Below are 25,150 nucleotides of genomic sequence, written 5' to 3'. Positions count from 1 at the left end.
CTGCTAATGAGTGTTCACAGTTACAGCGGCTGCACGTGTGAATGGCATAGCTGCCTTTGCAAAGGACCAGAATTCCCAAGGGCACAAACACTCACCTGGTTCGCACACAGAAGCTAGGTAGGTAGGTGTGTGTACAAACTAGGCCAAGTTTCACGCTTAACATTTTTGCTAATCTCTCCCTTAAATCCAGAGCATGCTCTCCCAGTGAGGTGCCCAGATGGTTTAGACAAGTATAGTATCTTTCCCAGCGTGTGGCCTCACCTGTCTCAGCCAGCACCCCCCATGTGACTTCCCTCTCTCCCAGACCAGATACCACAGTGGTGGGCACCTAGGTATCAGAATCTAGCCAGCTCCCAGCCCAAACTCCATTGTGGGTTAGGCACAAGCTCCTGGAGGCTATACCCAACGGCACAGGAGATGGACAGTGCCCCAAGCTCAGCAGGTGGGCAGGGGGGGTCTAGCTCCCAGCTGGAGCGCCAGTCCATTTGCTGGAGGCTGGGAACTCCTGTCCAATGGGACAAATCCAGCCCCTTTCAGCAGTGGCAGCCCTTGCCTCGCCCTCCCGTCCCTGCCCTCAGCTCCCAAGCACGCAGCCTTTCCATTGCTCAGAGTGACAGTGCGTGAAAGCGGCAAGACCCCGGCAGAGAGCCCCCTCCCCCTGCTGGGGGGTTAATATCTCTCCCTGCCCATCGACGGGGTGGGAGGGAGAGACCTCAAGGGCAGGCCAGGCCAGGCTTGTAAAGCTGGCCACCGGGCGCAGGAAGGGGGAGCGAACGGACCCCTCCTCGACCCCCTGGTGTGACGGACGATGCTGCTTTAGCAAGGTTCAGCAAGGTCAGGCCGGCAGCGTCCTGGTGGCCACATGTGGCCCTGGCGGGTCTGGAATCCATTTGCCTCGGCTGGCAGCCGTGTTTTCCCAACAGGAACCCCCAAGAGCAGGGAATTGCCAGCCGGCCCTCCATGCCATCTGCTCTCTGTTTATTTACTTACACTTAAGTATCACCTCCCAGATAAACAGCCCCTGAGCGGAGGGGCCCTAATATAGCATGTGCCCCGGAGAAAGGCTCTGTGCTTCCTGGCTTTCCACCCCACGCACCTCAGCCTGACCCCACAAAACCCCCTACCTCATTCAGGGGGCCAGCTCTTGCCCTGCCTCACACACCATATCTAGGATGACTTGTGTGGGGTGTGCAGGATCTGGCCCCGCCTGCAGCCCTCATCAGGGCCTCTCTCAGTGCTCCAGCAGCCCGGCTCCAAGCCCACCTCCCAAACGGCTCCTTCTCCTCTCGGGGCCTGAGCACAGGCCAGGGAGGCAGAATGCCTCTGCCACTGAGAACCCTGGGGCCTCGGACCTGGTCACTTCCCCACTCTGTGCCTCAGCTTCCCCACCTGTAACACGGGGGGCATTCACCCACCTCAGCACTTTGGGCCCCCTCCCTGGCCCAGAGCAGGAGGTGTGAGCGACTGCCTCAGCCCAGGCTGATCACCCTCTGCCTCATCAGCATCCGAAAGGCCCCTCCCGGTTTTTGCAGCTACAATCCTGGGGAAGGGGGCTTAGAGAGAGACTGTCCCATCTTGGTCTCCTGCTGGAGGAAGGTGTGGCTATTTCTCCCACCACACCCCAGGGGAGACAAGAGGTGCCCCCCACCTGCTCCACAGCAGTCCAGGGCTGAGGGGTCCCTCTCTAGAAGGGGATCCCATGGCCCTCCAAGGGGCCCTCCCATGTCAGGATAGAACAAGGAGGTGGATCTGGCTCAGCTGGTCCTGAGTTGCTGGGGTCAAGCCAGGCAGTCTGCAGAGCTGGAGAATAAGAAGCCTCCAGCAAATCCCATCAGATCCCCTCTCCTCTCCCTCAGCAGCAGCTATGTCCAGCCAGCAAAGGAAAAGCTTCCCTGCATCAGCCACCAAGGGCGCTGAGAAATGCACCCCCCCCAGCAGCGTGGAGCACTGCACAGACACACCAGCCAGCAAAGGTCAGCGCCTTCCCGGGGACCACACTTTCGGGTCCAAATTGCCACCGGAATGCTCAAGGATTACTGGAGCAGCCATGCCATGGCACAGCTTGAGAATCGGGTTCTTGAACTCCCACGCTGCAAACGGGCTGCGTTAAATCTCCTCACTCAGGAGCAAGTATGCAGCAGATCGAAACCCCAAACTGGGTCCCACCTGATCGTGAGCTGCCTGTGCGTTGGCTCAGCATCTAGAGGGATCTATCTAGCTGCCCTGCACTCCTTACCATGAGACGCGAGTGCCTGCGTGTCCTCAGGCCGAGAACTTTGGGAACAGTGAGAAGCTAAGGGGGAACAAGCTGCGCCTGGTGACATGCAGCGTCTCTCTGAAGGGAGCAGTCCCTCGGAGCAACTCTGTTGAGCCCGGACCTGCCCACCCAGCCTTCCAGCTACATCCCCGTAGGCAGCCAGAGGCAGCTGTTGAGTGATGTGACTCACGGATGTCTCGGGCTGGTGACTTTGATCACGGTACATCTCCTCCAAACACAGAAATGAGACTTGGTTTTGCACTGGGGCCCTTCAGTGAAAACAGAGAAAACCTGGCTGCTCTTTGCCCAACAGGCTTATTGTGAAATCAGAGTCAAAATAACATTCTCAGAGGCATTCAAAGGCAATTCTCGTGCCAGCAGACTGCAGAGTTGCCCTCAGTGGAGCTCTGTATCAATGCACAGAAGTCATCACTTGGAACACAATGGTAGTCAACCAGATCGCTGGCCATGCACCAAGATACGGTTAATTTCTGGCCTGTTGGTTTCTGTGTCTCTTCATTCATTTCTTATTTATTTTTATGGGATCTGAATTAAAACCTGGAGTTCTGCAGAGCACCCAAGCTCAGCTTCCCCCTTCTTGTTCATCAGTCTCTAACTCTTTGGTGTCCCAGGTTTATTATTATTAATTAGTTCAGTAGCACTCAGGGTGTGTCTACACTGCAATTAGCCACAGCCACTGACCCGGGCTCGCAGGTCTCGGGCTAAGGGGCTGTTTCAGTGCAGTGTAAACGTTCCGCCCAGGCTGCAGCCTGAGCTCTGGGATCCTCCTACCGCCCAGAGTCCTAGAGCTGGGTGCCACCCCGAGCCCAGATGGCTACATAGCAATGAAACAGCCGGGCAGCCTAAATAGACAAGAGAGGCGAAGAGGGAGGGAGAAGGGGCGTGTGAAACAGAGGCACAAAGAAAGAAAAGGATTCGCCCAAGGTCACAAGCAAGTGAGCGGCAGAGCCAGAAATAGAAACCAGCTCTCCTGACTGCCCTCCAGTGACCTTGTCGGCCTGAAGTCCCACAGGGACAGACTCCTTCTCAGGGGAAGTGAAGCAGCAAGCGCTGGCCAAGATCTCCAAAGCTGACTAGTCATTCTGGGTGCCCAATGTCAGATACCTTAGAGGGACCTGGTTCTCCAAAGACGGGTGCTCACCACTTTCTGACAATCAGGCTCCTTTAAGGAGTCTCCAGTTGGACCCCCAAAAACGGAGACAGCCCAAGTCATGGGGCAGTTTTCAAAATCTTCGCCACTGTCCTTCAGAAGGTCCTCTGGCTAATGTAATAGGCCCCGGTTCACCAGGATATAGGAGGAATTTTCAAAGGTGCTTAGCAGGGGCCGATCTCCGCTCCCAGTGAAGTTAATGGTTATCAACCTGTGTGTTGTAATAACCCAGTCTGCTCTGATGTGGACAGCACGGCCCCCTTTCCTTCCGCACCCACTGCCATGCCCAAGCCCCAGTGGATCCTGGGATTTGTAGTCTGACACTCCTCTGCCAGGGTATCAGAGGCCAAGAATCACGCTGCGAAATCATCTGGCAACACCGCCTGAGCTCCACTTGTTTGGCTGCCGTCTGCTGGGGTTATAGTTCTGGCAAACACAACTGGCCCGCGCTCCCCGGGGAGCCCGGCTGGGGACGGGAAGGGGACGGACGTTGTTTTAAACCACTCTGAACATAAGGCCATTTCCCCAGCCCCGTAAGGGAGGATTAGCTAATCTCAGCCTCCCCTAGGAGTGAAACAAAACAGCCCCCTGTGTGAGTCAGACACGGAGATCTCATTGTCCATCCTGCGGCCAGCGGGAGTCAGAGGTGGGGAGGCACATCCTGTCATAGAATGGGCCAGCACATAGACTGCAGCTTCTAGTCCAGCATCTTTCATTGGGGCGGGGGCATCTTGGCTGCCCAGCGTGCTAACCAGCATTGCCCTATTGCTTCTTTGTGCTCCCCCCTCTGTCTGCCAGTATCCAGCTCTCGTCTCTTGTCTGCTACTTAGGTTGTGAGCTTTTCGGAGCGGAGACCATCAGTCTCTTCTGGGTTTGTACAGCACCTGACACAACTCTGCCCTGGTCCATGACTGGGGCTCCAAGGCACTACCGCAACACAACTAAAATGAAATCCCAGCAGCTCTGGGAAGGGCCCAGCAGAGGTTTAGGAGACCTCCCAATGTACAGGTCACAAGCAGAGGACATGCACAGGGAGGTCACTCGATGGTGAGCAGGTACCATGTCCATTTCTGAAGCCCGATGAGACTCAAGGCAGCTGTTGGTACTTCTGGTGCTGCCCTCTCCTCTGTGTCATGGTGATGCAGCCAGGCTACCTCCTGAGAGGCACATGCCAGGGTAAGAAGGCTGGTGCAGGCCCATCACTTGGCTGGGAGACAGCAGCGTGGCTGGAAGTGGCGCTGGGCAGCCTGTGGGTGGAAGAAGTCCCCTCCTCTGGATCAGGTGAGGGTTGGAGGCATTGGGCTACTGAAGGTGCTTTAGATGAGACATAGAACTCCAGTCCTGAGCACTTAAAACCATTAAAGAGCTGGCAGCAGGAGAAGCGACTGTCCAGCTCGTTTCCTTTCCCCATTTCTCTGGTACTTTCAGGGAGATCTCGGATTTTCTGGATAGCTCAGTGGTTTGAGCATTGGCCTGCTAAACCCAGGGTTGCCAGATCAATCCTTGAGGGGGCCATTTAGGGATGTGGGGCAAAAATTGGGGATTGGTCCTGCTTTGAGCAGGGGGTTGACTAGATGACCTCCTGAGGTCCCTTCCAATCCTGATATTCTACGATTCAGTCCTCCTGAATCACTGCGCAGCATTGCAGTGCCCTGCTGAACAGCCGCCTTGCTTCGCTTCAGAGGTGGCTGCCTGCCTTTGGTAGGTGAAGTATATCTCTGCACCCTGTTTGTAGAAGAGTCTGTTCTGGAAGGTGCTGTGTGAGATCAGGGTGAATGGTGACTCTGCAGTTCCTTAATGCTGACGAAATAGACGTGCCAGGCACTTGCTTCATTTTATTGTCTCTGTGGGCCTCGGGATGTGGCCTGTGTTGGGGCTCACAGTCTGGCACAGGGAGTTAAAGGGGCGGATAGCAGCCAAGTGCATGTTCTAGCTCTGCTCCTCTACCAGGCATGCAAGCCTCCTCCCACAGCAGAATAGACCCGTTCCCTGCACTAACCCGCAGACCTGCCCAGCTGTTTGTGGCTCCATCTGGAGCAGGACCACTAAGGTGCTGTGCTGCGTACAGCTGGCTGCTTTGGGGACCACAGACCTGCTTGATTTCCTCAGGTCCTGAGAGCTTTCTTCGATGGACTGAGCACCACACCTTGTAGCCCTGCCCCAAAGCCCACTCGTACTGGAGGAGGCAGTGTGGCCTAGAAGATAGAGCACTGGCCTAGTATTCAGGAGACCTGGGGTCTGTTCCCAGCTCAGCCACTGGCCCACTGAGTGACCCTGGACAAGTTACTTCACTGCCCTATGCCTCAGTTTCCCCATCTGTAAAATGGGGGTAATGATACTGATGAAAAGCTCGGTGTTATTATTAGAGTGCATGGATCACTGAACATTTCTAAGGTCAACCCATTCCTCTTCCTCACTGCTTCTCAGGGCTCAGGCCAAGAGCACCTGAAAAGGCCAGCGGGTGAGCTTTAGGGGTGCAGGTCCGCTGATTTCTCCTCAAACCCCCCCCCCAGGCCTTCCTCCGTTTGTCTCTCACCCTGGCTTTCCCTCTTGCCCTGTCATGCAAGGAGAGTTCCAGCCTTTGCTCTGAGGTTGCGAAAGCCTTCCCCAGACAGATTGGCTTTGGAGGACGTTCCACGGGTTGTGCTCTGTTTGTGGCGTTGATGAGGCTTTGCTTTCTCCTGCTGTTCCCCAGCCCCTCGCCCTGTGCCTACATGAGAGAGAGAGCGTTCCCGCTCCCCACCTCCTGGTCCCCAGATTGCGTCTGACCACGGTCCGGCAAATCAACTCCAGCTCAGGTCAGGCCAGCGCAGCAAAAACAAACAGGGAGCAATTAGTTCCGATTGATGAAGCGAGGATTCCTGCAAAGGCCAGGGCAGCGGGCAGGGGCTGGGGGTTAAAGGCTATTGAACCAGGTGCTTCTGAGCCCTGGAGAGCACCGAGGGACTCTTGGAATCCCAGCTTGCACTGCTGCCATCCCCTGAGCGCATGCTTTCCCATAATCCTTTGCTGCTCCCCAGGAGCGTTAGCTGGGAACTCAGATCTGATGGGAAAGAGTCAGGAATCAATAGCGCTTGGGCCAATGGCCAGGACAAAGGGAGAAACGGGGCAGGAAAATGTGCCTTGTAAACCCTGCTAGGCTCTGGTCAGAGAGCCGCCGGGCACAGGTCCAGCTGACGTGCCCGGCTCAGAGAGCGGGGCAGCCCACACTGACGGGCGAGGCACTGCCCCGCTGAGCAGCAGAATGCAAAGCTGCAGTGGCCGATTCAGCCGCCCAGCTTCGTCTGCGTGGCTGGGGTCACATACCATGGCTGAGCTGAGGGAGGAGTGGGGTTTTCTAGGCTGTGCCCCTGGAAATGTCACTACTCCAGAGACTCCCAGCACCGCAGCAGGGCCTAGGGGTTATCATCAAAGCTGGGGCTTCAGGCTGTCAGTACCTGCATCCCTGGGCGATTAGCTGTCACCCGTGCTAGCCGCACTCGTAGCCCTGTTCTTATGCAGCCGAGGAACTCTCTGGAAAGTGTCAACGCTGCCAGCCTGGTTGCACTGCATGGCAGGTGCTTGCGAAGTCCAAGTCGGCTTGGCTGGCAGGTGCCTCAGAGGCCCCCCAAGGGTGAAGCAGAAGGTTCTGGGGAAGCATCACCCATAAACCTCTCTGCGTCCGAGTGTCCCTGAGCGCCGGGCGGAGTTATGACTTAGAAGGCAGGATGGCTGCCAAAAACAACAATTTCCAGGTGTTGCCAGCTGTAGGAAAATTGATGGCAACACAGACTGTACCACAGGCCTGTGACTGCTGCTCCGGGGCTGTTTGTGGAGAACTGGCTGTACAGTTCTGTATTGAAACTTTAGGGCACCGACTGACCTCAGTCCTTCTGGCGTCTGCATGGAAATCGATGTTGTTGCTCCCCGATTCCTCGCAGCAGCTCTCTGCTCTCTGAGTAGCAGCCAGTGCCACAGACTTGGAGGGCTTTGGGTCTGTGACTTCCCGTCCCCCAAACAGGAGAAAGGCTCTCTCCAAGCAGGAGCCAAGCTCGGCCATGCAAGCCTTTTTGCTTCTTTGACCCCTGAAAGCTTCTGCCCAGGGGACTTGGGTTTTGCCTTGTGCCGATTGCTATGCAAAGCCCAGCACAAAAATGAATGAGCCAGAGTAAAGCTCCCTTATTGCTGGACCCACACCAGTGCCTCAAGCCATGCATCCAGAGCTGCGTGCATGCACACACGCCTAGATGTGCCCAGTAGATGCATGTACACAGAGAATGCATGCATGCACAAACACGCAGGATGTGTGCGGAGGATGGATGGATGGACAAGCTCACATGTCCGCTCAAGTACACTCATCTAGATACATCTCTCTCCACATGGATGTGTACTCAAACATGCTCTGGCTCTCACTTCCTATCAGGCTGCAGGCTCCCTTCACTCCTACACTCTCCTCCCGGTGAAAGAGCCAGGCCTCTTGCAAAGCCTGCAGGGACTGCTGCCCAGCATGCGAGCAATCCTTGTGCACCATGGTGCTACCTGGACAGGAGGACGGGATGGGAGACTCCATGTGCTTCACGCGGGCCAGCTTGGAGGTGTTCATATGAAGGAAGCGAATCTCTCTCTCTCCCTGTCCCTCTCCTGGCCTGTTTTTCTTCAGCTGCTGTCCATGTGCTCGGTAACAGCTGCACCTGAATACACAGCCCCTGCCTATCCGTCTTGCCTGCTGTCAGGAGGATCAGTGCTGTTCAGCTCAGCCGAGTCACACCCCAGCAGGGTGCCAACGTGTAAGAGCCCCTTAGAAAACCAAGAGGGGGGAAGAGGGAGAGAAAAGCCATGACCTGTGGCTGGAAAGAGGGAGGATGGGCTGAGACAACGGGCTGAGAGGAGTCCTAGCCTGGGACAGCCCGATGGGCAGATTTCCACCTGCTTCTTACCAAAGGAGCCAGCAGCGGATGGTGTGTCTGTTGTCAGACTGTGTCCCCCGGGCAATGCGTTACTCTCTCACGGGAGATTCAGTCGAGTGCTCTGAGCACAGCAATGGGAGCCAGCCCCTCGTGGGGTCTGATATCGACGGCCTTGGTGGCCACGGGCAAGTCCAGGGGGGCCACATGTGTGAGATGGAGGCCCAGGAGGGCTCGCCTGCTCTCAGTGGGTTTGTGTGTCTCCCCAGAGCTGATGAGGAGCCAATTGCAGGCGTGGGACTGGGACACGTTTTCTGACCCACAGGCCTCGGCACCTGGGTTTGGAACCGTCACCTCCAGCAGGTAAACACGCCGGCCGCTCTGTGAGGACCCAGCTCCCTCTGACCGCGGGCTCGCCCCCGCAGGGCTCAGTAACCCAGCCACAGACTCCAGAGCCTGCTCCAGTCTGAGGAGACAAAGCCAGGTGAATCGGGAGAGGGATGGGCAGAGACACATACTGATGGGGATGGAACCTCCCATGCCTCCCTGCCATTAGCCACCTGCTTAGGGCCTGCATGATGCTCACCTTCCTCCTCTCCCCTTCTCCACCAGTAATCACCTTCATCCTCTCCCCTTCTCCCCATCACCCCCCACCAGCACCAAAGGTCCTGCCCCCACCCCCTTAATGTTCCCATCTCTGCAGAATTGCCAAGGCATTCTCTAGCCTTCCAGAGGGCTGTGTGCCCAGCTGCCTGCTAATTATATCTAAGGTCTATCACCCTATGCTTGGAGCTGGGTGTCTGTCTGTCTGTCATATCTGTGGGCTACCCAGCTCTCCTTTGAACTGTGTCTATCTGCCATGTCTAAGGGCTGGGGCCATGCAACGACTCCACATGTCCATCTGTCTGTCCTCTCTAGCCACCCACCAGTCCCTGTGTCCATCAGCGGGCCCTGCCAGGCCCATGCCCGCCTGTCATTAGTATCGTCGCTGTTGGCTCGGTTCCGGCTCTGGGAGCCTTAAGAAAAAGCGCAACATACAAATGTTTCAGGGGCTCCTGCCAGGAGTAATTTGCTGGCGGGACCTGGGGGAGACTGTGGGTTCCTTACCAACTGAAGTGACTAGCTCCAGCATGGAGGAGATTTACTTCCAGCTTGGACTGAGCCAGGGACCTGCTCCGGGGAGCGAATTCCCTTCCGCCGGTCCTGCTGCTGTAAGCCCCCTCCCTACCCTCTCTCTCCCCCGGACCGTCCTCGGCCAGCTACAGGGATAATAACCAGGGGCGAGCCCTGAGGAATTCACACCTGCCCCGTGTGCACCTCTGAAAGAGCTCAACAGGCCTCTCTCAGGGGCGGAACAGCCAAATGGCCGTGGGCCCCCCCGCCAGCAACAAAACTGTCACAGGCAGAAGGGGAGGGAGGGAGCTGGGCCAGGAACCCTGGACACTTGCGGTGAGGTTTCACTTGGCAGTGGGCACAGTGTGGTCTGACAGGCAGAGGCTCTTCCCCGCCCCAGGAAGGCTCCATTCCCGGAGAGACTCTGGAGAAGCCGAAGTGCTAACAGGCTGTCTCTAGCCATGCTGTGGTGGGAAGATGCACTAGCTGGATGATGGCGGCCTTTGGGGGTTACTGGATTATAAGGGCGGCAAGGGACAGACTGGGAGTCCTGGCAGCATCTACACAGTCACCTAGGACAGGGTGCTGCACCCATGGGGAGGGACAGGCGAAGCCCTAATTCATGTCGGAGTCATTACTTAGATTGGAAGCTGTCTGGGGCAGGGACCATCTTCCTGTCATATACGTGTGTGTGTGCACGGCCTAGCTCAACGCAGCCTCCCTCCCTGACGTCAGCCCCAGGCAGCACTGCAATGCAAATAATAAGGGAGAGGAAGCTGTGACTGGTGTCTCGGGACATTTTAACGATGCATCATGAAGTGCTTCCAAAGCAGGGCAAGCAGCTCGGCTCCGGGGGAAAGGGAAGGGCTCCGCTTGTTGGAATGTTTCTCGTCCTTGAAAAAAGGTGCAGTCCCAGCTGCCCCGGGTGCAGGGGATTGTACGTCCTCACGGGGAGGGCAAGGAAAAGAGGCCAAAGGGAAATGGGGCATCTCTGGAAACCATTCTGCTGGGGTCTGGTTCTGTTTAAACACAATAAGCCAGATTCTGCTCTCAGTGATACGGAGACAAATCTAGAGTAACCCCACTAAAGTGAATGGGGACTAGCCCAGACGTAGTGTTGACAGGATAGCAGGAGGAGTGACCCGCGCTGAACCCAGCTCCACAGATAGTCTGTGTAACTCCCCATTCTGCCTGTGTGGTCACCCCCCAGACACCCCTTTCTGTCCAGTGATGCTGATCTCAAGGCTGCTGGGATCCCTCCGACCTACAGTGTGAATTCCACTTCAGTTTATGGGCTCCGGGCAGGCAGACAAATGGAATAGGAAAACATCCCTCTGCATCCCCCCTACCCTGGAAAGATCCCACCTCTGCTCTGCAGAGAGACGGAGGGGTGCCCCAGCTCAGCCTGTAACAACAGCCACCCCTTTCCACCGGACACACACCAAAGCCGGGAGTAAGGTAATCCCCCCAGCAGCAGCACCCAGCAGCTCGGTGAGCACCTCCTTCCTGGAGAAGTCCAGTCACAAAGAAGCCTAAAGATCATTGTGGTTGGTTAATCCAGAGCAAGAAAACATACATGCTGGCCCACCCTTCTGGGGCAAGGCTTCTCTGCCTTCTACCCAGCACGCCCCCAGGTCGAGTCCCCTGGCACAACCATGCCCGCTGCTCTGCTCCAGTGATTTGCCAGGTCTTTCTTCTGCAGTTCACAGAATCATAGAAATGTAGGACTGGAAGGGACCTCAAGAGGTCATCAAGTTCAGCCCCCTGTGCTGAGGCAGGACCAAGTAAATCTAGACCATCCCTGACAGGCGTTTGTCCAACCTGTTCTTAAAAACCTGCAGTGATGACAGGGCTTCCACAACCTCCCTTGGAAGCCTGTTCCAGAACTTAACCACCCTAAGAGTTAGAAAGCTTTCCTAATACATAACTAAAACCTCCCTGGCTGCAGATTAAGCCCATTACTTCTTGTCCGGCCTTCAGTGGAAGTGGAGAACAACTGATCCCCGTCCTCTTTACACCAGCCCTTAACAGGTTTGAAAACTGTTATCAGGCACCCCCTTGGACTTCTTTTCTCAGGATTAAACATCCCCAGTTTTTGTAACTTTTCCTTTCTACATCAGGTTTTCTAAACCTTTTGTCATTTTTGTTGCTCTCTAGACTCTCTCCAGTCTGTCCACATCTTTTTCGAAAGCGTGGCACCCAGAATTGGACACAGTTCTCCAGCTGAGGCCTCACCAGGGCCGAGTAGAACAGGACAGTTACCTCCCATGTCTTACATATGACACTCCTATTAATACACCTCAGAATGATATTAGTTTTTTTTCACAACTGCATCACAGTGCTGACTCATTCAATTTGTGAGTGACTGTAACCCCCAGATCTTTTTCACAATACGACCATCTAGCCAATTATTCCCCATTTTGTAGTTGTGCATTTGATTTTTCCTTCCTAAGTGTAGTCCTTTGCACTTGTCTTTATTGATTTTTCTCCTTGTTGATTTCAGACTAATTCTCCAATTTGTCACGGTCATTTTGTATTCTAATCCTGCCCTCCAAAATGCTAGCAATCCCTCCCATCTTGGTGTCATCCGCAAATTTTATAAGCATGCTCTCCACTCCATTAGCCACGTCATTCATGAAAATATTGAATAGTACCAGACCCTGGATTGACCCCTGAAGGACACCATTAGATATGCCCTCCCAGTCTGACAATGAACCATTAATAACTACTTTTTGAGTACAATCTTTCAGCCAGTTTTGCACCCACCTTATAGTTATTTAATCTAGACCACATTTCCCTAGTTTGTTTGTGAGAATGGCATGTGAGGCTGTATTGAAAGCCTTACAGAAATCAAGATATATCTCGTCTACTGCTTCCTGTTCCCCTCATCCACTAGTAACCTTATCAAAGAAGGAAATTAGGTTGATTTGACATGATTTGTTCTTGACAAGCGCACATACACCCCATGCTGGTTATTCTTTATAACCTTATTGTCTTCTGGGTGCTTACAAAGTGATTGTTTAATAATTTGGTGCAGTATCTTTCCCGGTGTTGAACTTAGGCTGACTGGTCTATAATTCCCCTGGTTCTCTTTGTTCCCCTTTTTAAAGATAGGAACTATGTTTGCCCTTCTCCAGTCCTGTGGGACTCACCCATCCTCCAGGAATTCTCGAAGATAATTGCTAACAGTTCCAAGATTGCTTCAGCTAAGTTCCTTAAGTACCCTAGAATGAATTTCATCAGGCCCTGCCGACTTGAATACATCTAACTTATCTAAATGTTTTTTAGCCTGTTCTTTCCCTATTTTGGCTCATGTTCCTTCCCCCTTCTTGTTAATACTAATTGTGTTGAGTCTCTGGCCACCATCAAACCTCTTTAATGAAGATTGAAGCAAAATAGGCATTAAACATCTCAGCCTTCTTGACGTCATCCATTATTAGCTCTCTTTCCTCACTAAGTAGACCGCCTACAGTTTCCTTTGTTTTTCTGTAACTCCTAATGTATGTAAAGAACCTCTTATTTCCTTTTATGTCCCTTGCTAGGTGCAACTCATTTTGTGCCTTAGCTTTTCTGACGTTGTCCCTAATTACTCCTCCTTAGCAATATGTCCATGTTTTCACTTTTTGTAGGATTCCTTTTTGGTTTTCAGGTCATTAAAGAGCTCCTGATGGAGCCATATTGGCCTCACTTTTCTTCCTATCTTTCCTTCGCATCAGAATACAGTACTTTGCAGTTGTGCCTTTAATATTGCCATCTTGAGAAACTGCCGGCTCTCCTGAGCTCCTTTTTCCCTTAGGTTTTTGTCCCATGGGACCTTACCTACCAATTCTCTGTTGAAGTCTGCTTTTTTTGAAGTCCATTGTCCTTATTCTGCTGCCCTCACTCCTTCCTTTCCTTAAAATCTTGAAATCTATCATTTAATGATGGTTTTCACCCAGGTTGTCTTCCTTCTTCAGGTTTTCAACCAGTTCCTCCCCGTTGGTCAGAATCAAGTCTCAGATGGCTGTCCCCCAGTTACTACCTCCCCCCAGTGCATTCCAAGAACTATGGGACATTGTGTATCTTGCCATATTACTCTTCCAGCAGATGTCGGGCTGGTTAAAGCCCACCCGTTACTACTCGGGCTTGTGTTTTGGATATTTCTGTTACTTGTTTTAGAAAAGCCTCATCCACCTTCACTTCCTGATCTGATGGTCTGCATTAGACCTCTACCATGACGTCACCCCTGTTTTTCCCCTTTTAGCTTTACCCAGAGACTTTCAACTGGTCTGTCTCTCACTTCGTGGTGGAGCTCAGGACAAGTGTATGCATTCTTGATGTATTATGCAGTGTCTGCTCACTTTTTACCCTGCCTGTCCTTCCTGAACAAGTTCTACCCCTCTATGCCAATATCAGAGTCCTGAGATTTATCCCACCAAGTCATAATTTAGCTTCGGGGCACGTACTTCCTGTTTACTCCCCATTTGTGTGTAGACACAGAAGATGTTGAGCAGATTCCCTGACTGAGTTCCCTCTTCTTGTTCCTATGACCAGATTGTACTTTTCCGTGTCCTCCCAACATCTAGCTTTCCGTTCAAGTTGTCTTTTCTATGTTTACCTAGGCCAGCCTTTGAACCTAGTTTAAATCCCTCCTCCCACTTACACCACCCGTGCAGCTGTGTATTCATCTCCAGAATGCCCATGTCCCTGCCTGGGCCCTTATCCTCCACCGGAAGGATGGATGAGAACAGAACCTGAGCCCCTGGCCCCTTCACCCTCAGTCCCAGAGCCTTGAAGTCACTGGTGAGCTGCTCAGGCTCAGACCTGGCAGTATCATTACTGCCCACATGGAGGAGCAGCATGGGGTAGTGCTCAGAGGCGCTTGGCAACCTCTATGTGACGTCTCAGACACAGGCCCCAGGCAGGCCACACCCCTCCTGGGACAGCATCTCAGGGTGACAGAGGGGGGCCTCCACGCTCCTCGGGAGGGAGACCCTTTCGTTCTAAAATCACAGCCTGGAGTTTCCAGCTGAGAAAATCAACCAACCAAAAAACAAAACTGGAGGCGGTTTCTGCATCATTTCATTTGTTTCTCTAACCTGCTCCAGCCACGCTGCCCCTCTCGCTAACGGGAGGGCTGGAAATCTGCCTGCTGCACAGGGACACTCTGCCCCATTTAAGGGGGTCTGTACATCGCACTTGCTTTGCTAAGGAGCCTTTGGTGTGGGAATTCTTGAGTAATCAGAGGGTTCTCCTTTAATAAATGCAACAGGCCACTTGTTGGTATCAAGACCCGTCTGTGTAAATACACGATTCTCTCTGTTTGGGGAGCAGGTTCCCCCTCTGTTTGTTTAAGCTGCCTTCCCGCTTTGACCTGCAGAGCTCATGGCACCCCAGGCCCTGGCGATCTCCGCTCAGCCTCTGGCCTCTGAGGAAGGGAAGCACAGGAAGCCTTCTGCCTGCTTTATTTGGCTGGCTTCCCCTCCTGCCTTCGCTCTCTGGGGCTCTGTGCTTGCAGGCGGAGGATGAGAGGAGGGACACTGGGGTGGCGGTGGGAAAAGAGAAAGGGAGAGTGAGACAGGAGTGAATAGCTCCGCCAAAGAGGAGCAGACAGGAAAGGAAATCTCCCGGCAATAATTCATTGGCTCAGGAAGCCAGTGATGGGCAAACACTCCCTGTGTGTCTAAGGGGCTGTTCTGATCTTTCAGAGCTGCAGCAGGCTTTGGCTAACCCTAGCAGGAGGGTTTCTTCTCTGCTAGGCCGCTGGTTTGCAGAGGGTCTGAGAGGAGCGGAATTGCTGAACCCCAAGTGAATTCAGAGGCTTTTGCTGCTCAGATCTCTCTCCACTTCAGGAAAAAAAACTTCATTTTTTCCACTGCCGGCACACACCTTCCTCCTGGGGTGAGAGGAAATGCTCCTACTCAGCCATGCTCCAACCTAGCATTCAGAGAGCTTTATCTTAGCAAAAGCTGTTTTTTAACTAGGATGATTTATATGATTAATGGAAAACCCAGATCTAGGGGAGCAACTCACCGCTCCTCCAATCCCTGCCTCAGCCAGCAGGTATCACTGGAGGGGATGGTGTAGGAGCACTGGTGGTGTGAGCAGCTCCCAGCTACTCCGCTCTCAAGCCTGTCCCCACGGAGCGCACGCCAGGGAATGAGCCCCTATGGGGGACTGAAAGTGACTCCATCACAGCCTCTCCCAGCAGCTGGCTTTACGGGAATGGGAGACGAGCACTGTCCATAGAGGATCTTTAGCGTCTGCATTCACAGTGTGCAAGATTCCCCCAAGAGGAATCACTGGAGGTAGGCGCTGAAGGATTGCATTTTTATCGGGAAAGGGCGATAATCGTCAGTTTCACCAGGCACACACACACCAACAAACAGTATGTGCCTTGATGCTCCTTGAAATGTGCAGCTCGGCCCCAGAAGAAACCTGCTGTTGAGAAGTTATCGTAAGCTGATTTGAGGCTCTCGACTCGGTATGTTTTGACATGTGATGCCGACACTGTGTGTGTTAACGGCTCTGAAGCTTGCACTTTTGGAACCTCAACATCTGCTGTCGTTAAATCATTTCTGTCTGACCCTCCCCCCACCCCACCCTCCATCATTTCTCGCAACTGTGAAAATTTAAAGCAATCGAAATAGGGAAAAAACGCTTAAACATAAACATGGATATTATCTGTCAGAATCATTACAAAATAGAAAGTGAATGCCAAGCCCAGCGATAGGCAGAAATACAGGGCTGCTGGCCCGGCGGAGGTCAAGGGTAAAGAAGGCCCAGCCCCTCCAGGAGGTGACCCAGGGCAGCGTTTGAAAGCTCAGCTCCTCTTCAGGAAAATGAAACCATCCCCACCATGTGCTACTAAAGCGCCCTGCCCATCTTAATGTCTACATCTTCTGTGCCCTCCACAAGCTAGTCCTTCAACCCTGCATGCCCCACACTTGGGGAACGTGCAGCAGGGAGCAGTGCATGGGTGCTGGCTCTGTGGAAGCTCTTCTGGGGGTGCTAGACCGGTGCTGGCTGTGGGGGGCCTTGCAGCCTGCAGAGGGGGCAGGGTGGGCTGTGAAGTCGGCTGGAGCTGCCTGGTCTGTCTGTGTCAGGAGAAGTTAGTACGGAAGCAGCATTTGCAGCAGCTCCCCAGCGGGCCGCAGATCTCTGATGTGCAGTAACACTTCCCAGCACAGCCTGTGCCCAGCTGCAGCCTGTTTAGATTCATTGCGGTGTGCCGCCCCCGCAGGGCTCTGTTTGCAAGGTGTCTGCGCACAGTAAAAGGGCCCCCATCCCGATCCTTGTAAAGTACAGAATAGAAGCAGCGTCTGCTGGCTTTAAATTCTGGGGGCTGGGAGAGCACCACAGTCCTGTTGGCTGGATGGAAAAGTCCAAGGCAGCCCCATTGGCTGGCCAGGAATCTGCTCCTAGTTCCTAGCCCCTCCCAGGACTTATATAGAGAGATTCTTGTGAATCCCACTAGAGCAAACTGTACCACCCTCTCCGACTCGAAAGGGGAGAAGCTGGAGCAACAGCTGGGAAGACGTCAGGACCTGCAGCGGGGGTGGGGAGGGCTTCCTGCTTGTGTCCGTGCATTGCGAGCCCTTGAACGCCACCAGGGTGAGCCTCTGGAGTGAGCCCCTGGTGCTCCAGCGAGGAGCCAGGCTGCCTCTCAGAGCCCTTCCAGCCTGGAGCGCAGAGGTGTCTTGCTGCTGAAGGCTCCCAGAGAGCAGAGGGGCCCTGGGTCTGGGGGCAAACCCCACCATGGCGTTCACCATGCTGAGACCCGTGGCAGCTCACATGCTGTACCCAGACCTCAGCATGCTCTCTGAGGACGAGGAGAACCGGAGCGAGAGCGATGCCTCGGACCAGTCCTACGGCTGCTATGAGGACCTGGAGACCAGGAGGAAGGTGGCCAGGAAGCCAGGCCAGGTGGTGATGGTGAAGCAGAGGCAGGCGGCTAACGCCCGGGAGAGGGACCGGACGCAGAGCGTCAACACGGCCTTCACCGCCCTGCGGACCCTCATCCCCACCGAGCCCATGGATAGGAAGCTGTCCAAGATTGAGACCCTCCGCCTGGCCTCGAGCTACATCTCCCACCTGGCCAACGTGCTGCTGCTCGGAGAGGGCTGCGAGGACGGGCAGCCCTGCTTCAGCACCATCTATGGCTCCAAGGGGGAGCTGGACAACAAACAGCCCCGCAGCATCTGCACCTTCTGCCTCAGCAACCAGAGGAAAGGGGTAAGTCCATCCTCCCAGCTGGGCGGCGCTGCCCCTGCTTGGCCAGCCACCGGCAAACAGGATCCCTTTGAGAAGGGAGGCTGGAAAGGGAGCTCTGCATTTGGACTGGCAAAGGCCCTACGTAGGTACAGAGGGATGTCGCTGGGGTGTGTGTGGGAGGGGAGGGTGCTGGGTTTCAGGTGTCAGGATGAATGTAAGCAGAGGTGTCAGGGGGACTCTGTGGGGAGTGCCTGGCCGAGTGGCAGGAGGATATGAAGGGCGAAGGGGAAGAGGTGACAGCTGGCACAGACTGTCTGCAATCAGGACTGGCTGTAGTTCAGACTGAGCAGGATGCTTGTGCGGGTTGGGGTGTGTGGGCCTTCACTGAGGGGTAGCTGCTTTCGGCCAAATTCTGCCCTTCGCTACACGCACACGACTCCCGTGCAAGTCCCCAGGCCAAACTCTACGCTCGGGGTAAATCCAGAGGAACTCAGCTGGAGTTATCCATGGCACTCCAGATTCACAAGGGTACCTGTGAGAGCAACATCTGGCCCAATGAAATAATGCCCCGGATACCTGTGCTTGTGTCATGCCTTTCAGCTGAAGGTCTCAAAAGTGAGCAAATCTCATTAGTGCCCTTTTACAAATGGGGAAACTGAGGCATGGAGGGGTGCAGTGGTTCATCCTAGCTCACACACAGCGAGTCACTGAGGATTGGAACCTACTCCTGAGCTGCAGGACCAGGCTGCCTCCGCAGGCAGATCCAACGTACTAAATAGCTCCTGTATACTGAGCATATATGTAACATGCACTAGCTGGCCCATTAACGCTAGTTTAAATGCATAGTCAAGAGAATTTAGGGCTCTTAATTGGAAGTGTTCTTGCTCTGTCTTCCACCTGCCTTTTCTACAAGCTGCAACCTTGCACAGCACACCTGCTCCGGTGGTTGTATTAGGGGGCGTCTCAGGAGCTTTGCCTTGACTCCTTGGCTGTCTCACTCTTCATGGAAACACTCTGCCCCTGGGCAGAGAAGCCGAGCAGAGAGACTCTAAAGTAGCACAGGCCCCTCCTGGGCGAGGCCTCCTGCAGACACCTTCCGTGCCGGTATCACGTAACTTGTTCTAGTTTCCATGTGTTTGGTTTAGATTAGAGCCAGGCCTGAGACCAAACTGTGGATGCATTATATTGAACCCCCTTCAGAGCCTGAGGGTGTCTGGGCCCTGGGATCAGACCAGCCCTTTGCAGGAATAAAATAGAGATGCCAATATTGTGTCTGGATGCAGCTTGATTCCCAGCTGCCCCCTCACCCCAGGCTGTGGGGGTGATGCTTGCAGGGCTCTAATTTCACTGCCTCTCACATTCTAAGTACTCTTTCACCAGGAGTTACCCCATTGCCATTTAGCTCGAGGGAGCTAACACCTTCGGAAAGGCAGATCTGGATACTTCCCAAATGTTTGTTCCTGGCTACGCACATTCGGGCTTTACCCTAGGGCCCAGCCTTCCTCCACTAATATCATAACGAGGGCCCTACCAAATTCACGGTCCGTTTTGGTCAATTTCATGGTCATAGGATTTTAAAAATCATAAATTTCATGATTTCAGCTATTTAAATATGAAATGTCACGGTGTTGTAGTTGTAGGGGACCTGACCCAAAAAGGAGTTGTGTGGGGGTCACAAGGTTATTGTGGGGGGGGCTGCAGTATTTCTGCGCTGCTGCTGGTGATGGCGCTGCCTTCAGAGCTGGGCAGCCGGAGAGCGCCGGCTGCAGGCCGGGATCCCAGCTCTGAAGGCAGAGTCACCGCCAGCAGCAGCTCAGAAGGAAGGATGGCCCGGTATGGCACTGCCACCCTTACTTCTGCGCTGCTGCCTGCAGAGCTGGGCCCTCAGTCAGCACCCGCCACTCTCCGGCCGCCCAGCTCTGAAGGCAGCACAGAAGTAAGGGTGGCAATACTGCAACTCCCCCTAAAATAACCTTGTGACCCCCACCGTGACCCAACTCCCTTTTGGCTCAGGACCCCCAATTTGAGAAACGCTGGTGTCCCCCCCGTGAAATCTGGTCTTTTGTGTGCTTTTACCCTGTACTCTACAGATTTCACGGGGGAAGACCAGATTTCACAGTCTGTGATGCATTTTTCATGGTAGGGCCCTAATCATAATCTTCTGCCTGTGACATCATAACCTTCGGCACGGCAACCAGCTGTGAGGTCACAAACAGGATGGTGGCATAATGTGGGGAATAAAGAGCAGGACGAGATAAACTGGAAAGAGACAGAAATCTTGGGCCTAACCCATAGTTTCCACTCAGTCCCAGCTCCCAGAAATCAGAGGGAGGTCACTGCAGTCAGGCCCTTAGGATCTGGCCCCTGCTGCAGCTCTGTCCTGAATGGTGCCGAAGGAGAGGAGAGAAACACCGAGCTAGGAGAGTAGCCACTTCATTGTCTCCACCCTCTGTAGGCTGTCTCCTGGGAAGGCTGCCGTGTGGTTCGAGCCGGTGCTGGGTGGGGACTGGGAGTCTAGAGTGCCTAAATGCAACGCTCATCTGGGCAAGCTCTCTGGATGCACTCGATAACCATCTGCACTCTGCCCGGCATGCACACGCTGACCCCAGCGCTCACACACTGCCCCGTCCCTACACGTAGTCTCCCGGTCAGACAGCCCTTCTGCACATCAAACCGGATACATGGGGCTGGAGCCTCCTCCTACTTATCCCAGCTTTACCCCGGTGTGACTCCACGGGCTGCAGCAGGCTTCTCCTGACCTACACACTGACCAGGCACTCTCACACCCATAATCCTCCCTGAGATTTGTCTCCAGTTTCTCTCCCTTTATTTCCCACCTCCTGTCTTTTCCCCCATCTCCTTGTCCATCTCTCTGGCTATTGAAGTATTTGAGCTGATGGGTTTGAAAAACACAACAGATGCTCAGGAGAGGCCACTTCCCACCTGCCCGTGCATTGTGCACCCCCAACATTTGGGCCTGTACCTGAATGGCAGACCCAGGCCCGGCCCCCTTGTCGGTGCTCTGCTCCTCAGCTGTTCTCAGTGGCCCAGGGACTCAGGCATGAGAAAAAGGGAGACCAGGCCTCAACCCTTTTGGAAACTTGCCCATAACCTCTGAGGCCCGAGACGATAACCAAAAAGCCCTCTCACCCCCTTGCGCAGATGGCAGGGAGGGGGCAGGCTGGAGATAACTATTCAGCTATCGATGGAAGCCACCTTTAGGACCATCTCTCCCTCCCAAGGCAGGATTGTTCCCCACAAAACATTTACTAGTGCTGGGGCAAGCCTAGCTTTAAACGTCCCAAGCAATGGAGCTTCCACCACGTCTATAGCCAGATAGACCTCCCCCGTCAGGAAGCTTCCTCCCTATCTGCACTTCCTCCCGCTGCTCCGAGCCCTAAGGAAGGAGATTTTAGTGCTCTAAGAGCTGATCCATGAGCTCTGGCACAGAGAGTCGCAGCAAGGCCTAAGCACCAGCCTGTGGGAACAAGGGCACTGTCTCTAAATGGGAAACAAGCATCTGCAGCAGTTGGGGTTTGTTTCCCACAGCAAAGACGCAGAGGAAGGGACTTGTTCAGCAGGTCACTGGGAAAGCTGGGACTAGAGCCCAGGCTGTGGGATTCCCATATGCCCTAGCCACAGGACTTCTCTGCTACCTCTCGCTAGCCATGCTGGTCAGGGCCAGGTCTTTGTTGGGGGTGCCGTCAGCGGACTCTGGAATGTGGGGGGTTATTGAATGTACTGTAGGTCCAGACAGAGACCAGCAGTGACCTGGGGTTGTATGGGCTCAGGAGTACAGAGGCTTCGTGTGCTGACCCTTTGCCCCAGAGACCTGGACTCAAATCCTGGCTCAGGTAACCAGTGAAAATGACTCTTCTGGCCTCCAGCGAGCCCACTCTTTTCATGGCAAAGTCCCCCTGACACGCGAGGGTGGCTGAGAGGCTGCGGGAGCACAGGGAAGCTGCATCACCAGAGCTTTGAGGGGCCCTGGCCCAAAAGGAGGGTGGCTACAGATCAGGATTGGGGCAGGGCTGGATGAGCCGGGAGAGCTGCAGGGCCCACCTGAGATGCACAGGTTAAGCCTCGGGCTGGGGAGTGGCTGGGGTGGGAGGAGCTGGTACAACACCATCAGCGCTGGCTTGAGCCTGGCAGAGGGGATCAGCCTCAATGTAACGGGCACCAAATGCCCTGCACAGGGGAAGGCAGAACCTGTTGTCACATCTCCGTGGAGTGTTCCTAGCCGATTCCCACAGCACACGGGGACCCCAGGGTAGGTCATGTGTTACCATGGTAATCAGGATTCCTTTGAGGGCAAGGCCCCTGCCTAGAGCCAATCCAGGTCCCTCTCTGCATGGCGTTGTGGATGGAAGTTCAGTCCCGGGGGTTACTTTCCTGGATATTGGCATCTACTCGCGGTACCTCCTGGGACTTCTGCCTGTTGCAGGCCCTGCCCCCCATTCTCACGCTCCTGAGACAGGCTAAGGAACACAAAGTATCTGCAAGCCCCAGACGAGAGGGTCTGGGCTGGGACTGCACCCGCTAGGGGTGGCAGAGTAGGACACCGCATTCTGGTTAGTGCAAAGAGCTCCTCTGGGAGGGCAGGAGCCGCTCCGGGGTCATTGTCCCCAGAGATTCCAGGCCTCTCTAAATGGGCCGTGGGGACGCCATGGGGGGTTGTAGTGGCTCCCTGGGGGCCAAGGGCCAGGGCACAGTCAGATGGGAAGATCCCATTGCACTTTCAAGAAAAGCAGAAATTTGTTCCTTAGCCAAAGTGTCCCCTCCTGCCGCCCTAGGCTGCATGGTGGCTTGTGACGTGCTCTGGCACCCTTGTGAGGAGAGGCTCTCAAGGGGCTGTTTTCCTGGTGAGTGGCTCTCTCTCCTGCAGCCTGCTCTGGCACGTACTAGTCAGGATAAACCTCCCTGATCCCCGTACTCGTGGGTCAGTCCCAGGTTGGTTTTCCCCAAGGGGCTTCACTTCAAGAAATGAGGGAATAAATGTAACTCCAAAAAGATTTAAGAGCTAAATTCCCAGCTAGTGAGTCCCCAGGAAAGAGCCCGGGAATTTCCTCACTTTCCAACGTAGGGACTCATCAGGAGACAGTCAGTAGCCAGGGAGTTTTGAGAGAGAACTGTGCTTCGTAAGGTTCCACCTCTAGAGTTTAGATGTCAAGTTGACCTTGATAGCTAATCCCTGGGCACCTGCAGAACATCACACCGGATCCCATCCTCCTGGCCATACCTAGAACAAGCGAGACGTCAGCATGCCAGCTCCAGCCCAGCTCGGTCTCCTGGCCTTTCCCTGTCTTTCAGACCCACCCCTTCATCTCAGTTACAGAACTTGCAAATCTATCTTCCCTGTCTTCCCTGCCCTGGCTATTTGGCTGTTCTGCCACCTGCTCTTCTGTCATCCAATCACAAGGCAGAGTACTAGGAAAGTCACAGCACCGTATTGCAGCCATATTGGAGCTTGGAAACATGACAAGACGACATGGCCAAGTTCAGCCCGTCACCCTCAGGGCTCTAGTGCTTGGGGCTTGGAATTTCCACCACGCCCTTCCTTTGCAAACACCCCCCCGTCCCGTTACAGGGAGGTGGGGACGCACACCTCCAGTCTGGCTCTCCAGGACTGCCCCAGATGAACTATGGAGAGGCATAACCTATTCCAAGTGGCGGAATAGCCCCAAAGGAGGCCCATCCCTGAGTGACGCTAGCACAGGTCTTGTTAGCAGAGTCACGGGGGACGGTCGCACAGCCATCCCAGATGGAGTGTGGTGTATCTTGCCTCCTCCAAAACAATCTGTGGGGCCATGGCTGCACAGCTCTGTCTGTTGCAAGAGCCCAGATGAGTGGAAGGAGCTCCGAGAAAGGGGTGGATCCCACCCCGACCGTGCCATCCCCTAAGCGCATTAGTAGGGTTTTCGTCAGGCGAAGTCCCCAGCAAAGTCATGTAGAAATGAGTGAGGACTTCCTGCTCTGGTCCATTGTGCTCCTATGAAGAGTTAACAAGGCAGCAACACCAGCTACCACAGCCCACAGCAAACTCTGTGGGAGGATTTTCCTGTTCCCCTGCGTGTTTCTAACCCCCAGCCCAAGATGCAACCATCTCTGGGATTTTCTCTGCCTCCTGCTAAAACAGTTGCTCAGGGCACAGTCCAGCTGTCTGGGGGCACAGGAATGCGGTGCGGGCATCGTGTCTCCAGCTTTCCCCTTCCTTTCTTGCAGGGCAGCCGGAGGGAGCTTGCAGGCAACTGCCTGAAGGCGCGAGGGGTGAACCCAATGCGGGTGCCGCGGAGATGAGCCTGAGCTGCGGGAGCATCTGCCTGAGGAGCCAGGCCAGGTGGCCGAACCCCAGAACACATGAGCTTGATATTCAAGACCAGGGTGGGGGAAGGAGCATGGGACCCCTGGAGCTCAAGGAAAGGAAAGCCTATGTGAAATGAGCGCACACTCAAAGGACTACATGGAGACACAGGGGGCTGGGGCTGCACCGACTTGGACTGAAAGGCAGGACGATGCTCTAGATGCAAATAAGGGAGAGAGAGAGAGTGACCGCTCCTCTGCCATCCACTGTGCCTTCCCTCACGGCCAGCAGGAGCCCGGGGCAGCAGGGCTCACTGACCCCTGGAAGGGGATATTGGCCCAGTGGCTGCAGGACAGAGGAGCGAGCAAGGGCGAGAGTGTAAAATATTGTTCAATGGTTAGTTTCGATACAGAGCTTTATGAGAGTTAAGATTATTGCAGGTCTCCATGGTCACTATTTTTTTTTTTTTTCATATTCAGCAGGTTTGAAAATAAAGTTATTTTTTTGATCATTTGGTGGCTCTTTTTTCATTGTTTCCCCCTCAGTTATGCTCAGGACACACAGCTCCAGTCGGAGGTAGAGGGCTGGGAGTCTCTCCGTTGATGGGGCTGACAGCAGACTGGCTGTGCTTTCCCCAGGGGCCTTTTGCTTCTGCTCTGGAGGTCTTGATCTGGTGCCTTACAGGCCCAAACTGGTCTGGTCAGCAGTGTGTGTCTGCTGAGAACCGCAGCTGGCTGTGGTAATGCAGAAACCCTGGTACTACAGCAGTCATTCTATGTGCTGCCATGAATCATCATGTCACATGGGCTTCGGTTAGTAGCTGATGGCCCCGGCTCAGCACTGCCAGAGTGCGGGAGGAAGGAGGATCATGGGAAAGGTACGAAGATACAGGGGTAACTCACTGAGTCCAGTGAGCTCATGACTCATTTGCTGTCAGACACAGCTGTGGAGTAGGGCAGCCTGGGAGTCACTTCCCAAGCACACAGGATTCCCTTTTATAGAACAGACACTTCAAGGGTTCCCACACCAGGGACAGCTCTGACCTCTGGGATCCTCCAGCCCAGCTCAGTCCCCAGCAAGAGAGATGCAAGGTCTCTCCAGTCGGACAGATGCAGGAGCTGGTCAGCTGGCTCAGAGTCACTGGGGATGATCGACGAGAGCTGGAGCTAAGGGGATGCCAGGAGACAGCGGTTCCTCAAGGGTCCACAGGCAAAGCAGTGTGAGGAAGGCCC

The 25,150-nt window shown here is 54.4% G+C and overlaps 1 protein-coding gene across 1 annotated transcript; it reads left to right on the top strand.

The window, feature by feature from the left end:
* Positions 1 to 13,560: 13,560 nt before the first annotated feature.
* Positions 13,561 to 24,429, top strand: TCF15 (transcription factor 15). The gene is made up of 2 exons (XM_027824969.3): positions 13,561 to 17,638; positions 23,840 to 24,429. The coding sequence occupies exons 1-2, from the start codon at positions 17,162 to 17,164 to the stop codon at positions 23,912 to 23,914; spliced, it is 552 nt and encodes a 183-aa protein (XP_027680770.1). The 5' UTR covers positions 13,561 to 17,161; the 3' UTR covers positions 23,915 to 24,429.
* Positions 24,430 to 25,150: the final 721 nt, after the last annotated feature.

This window comes from Chelonia mydas, chromosome 13, assembly GCF_015237465.2.
Source record: "Chelonia mydas isolate rCheMyd1 chromosome 13, rCheMyd1.pri.v2, whole genome shotgun sequence".
Taxonomy (NCBI): Eukaryota; Metazoa; Chordata; order Testudines; family Cheloniidae; genus Chelonia; species Chelonia mydas.
The sequence above is the reverse complement of the archived record's forward strand: the minus strand, read 5'-3'. Positions and strand labels throughout refer to the sequence as shown.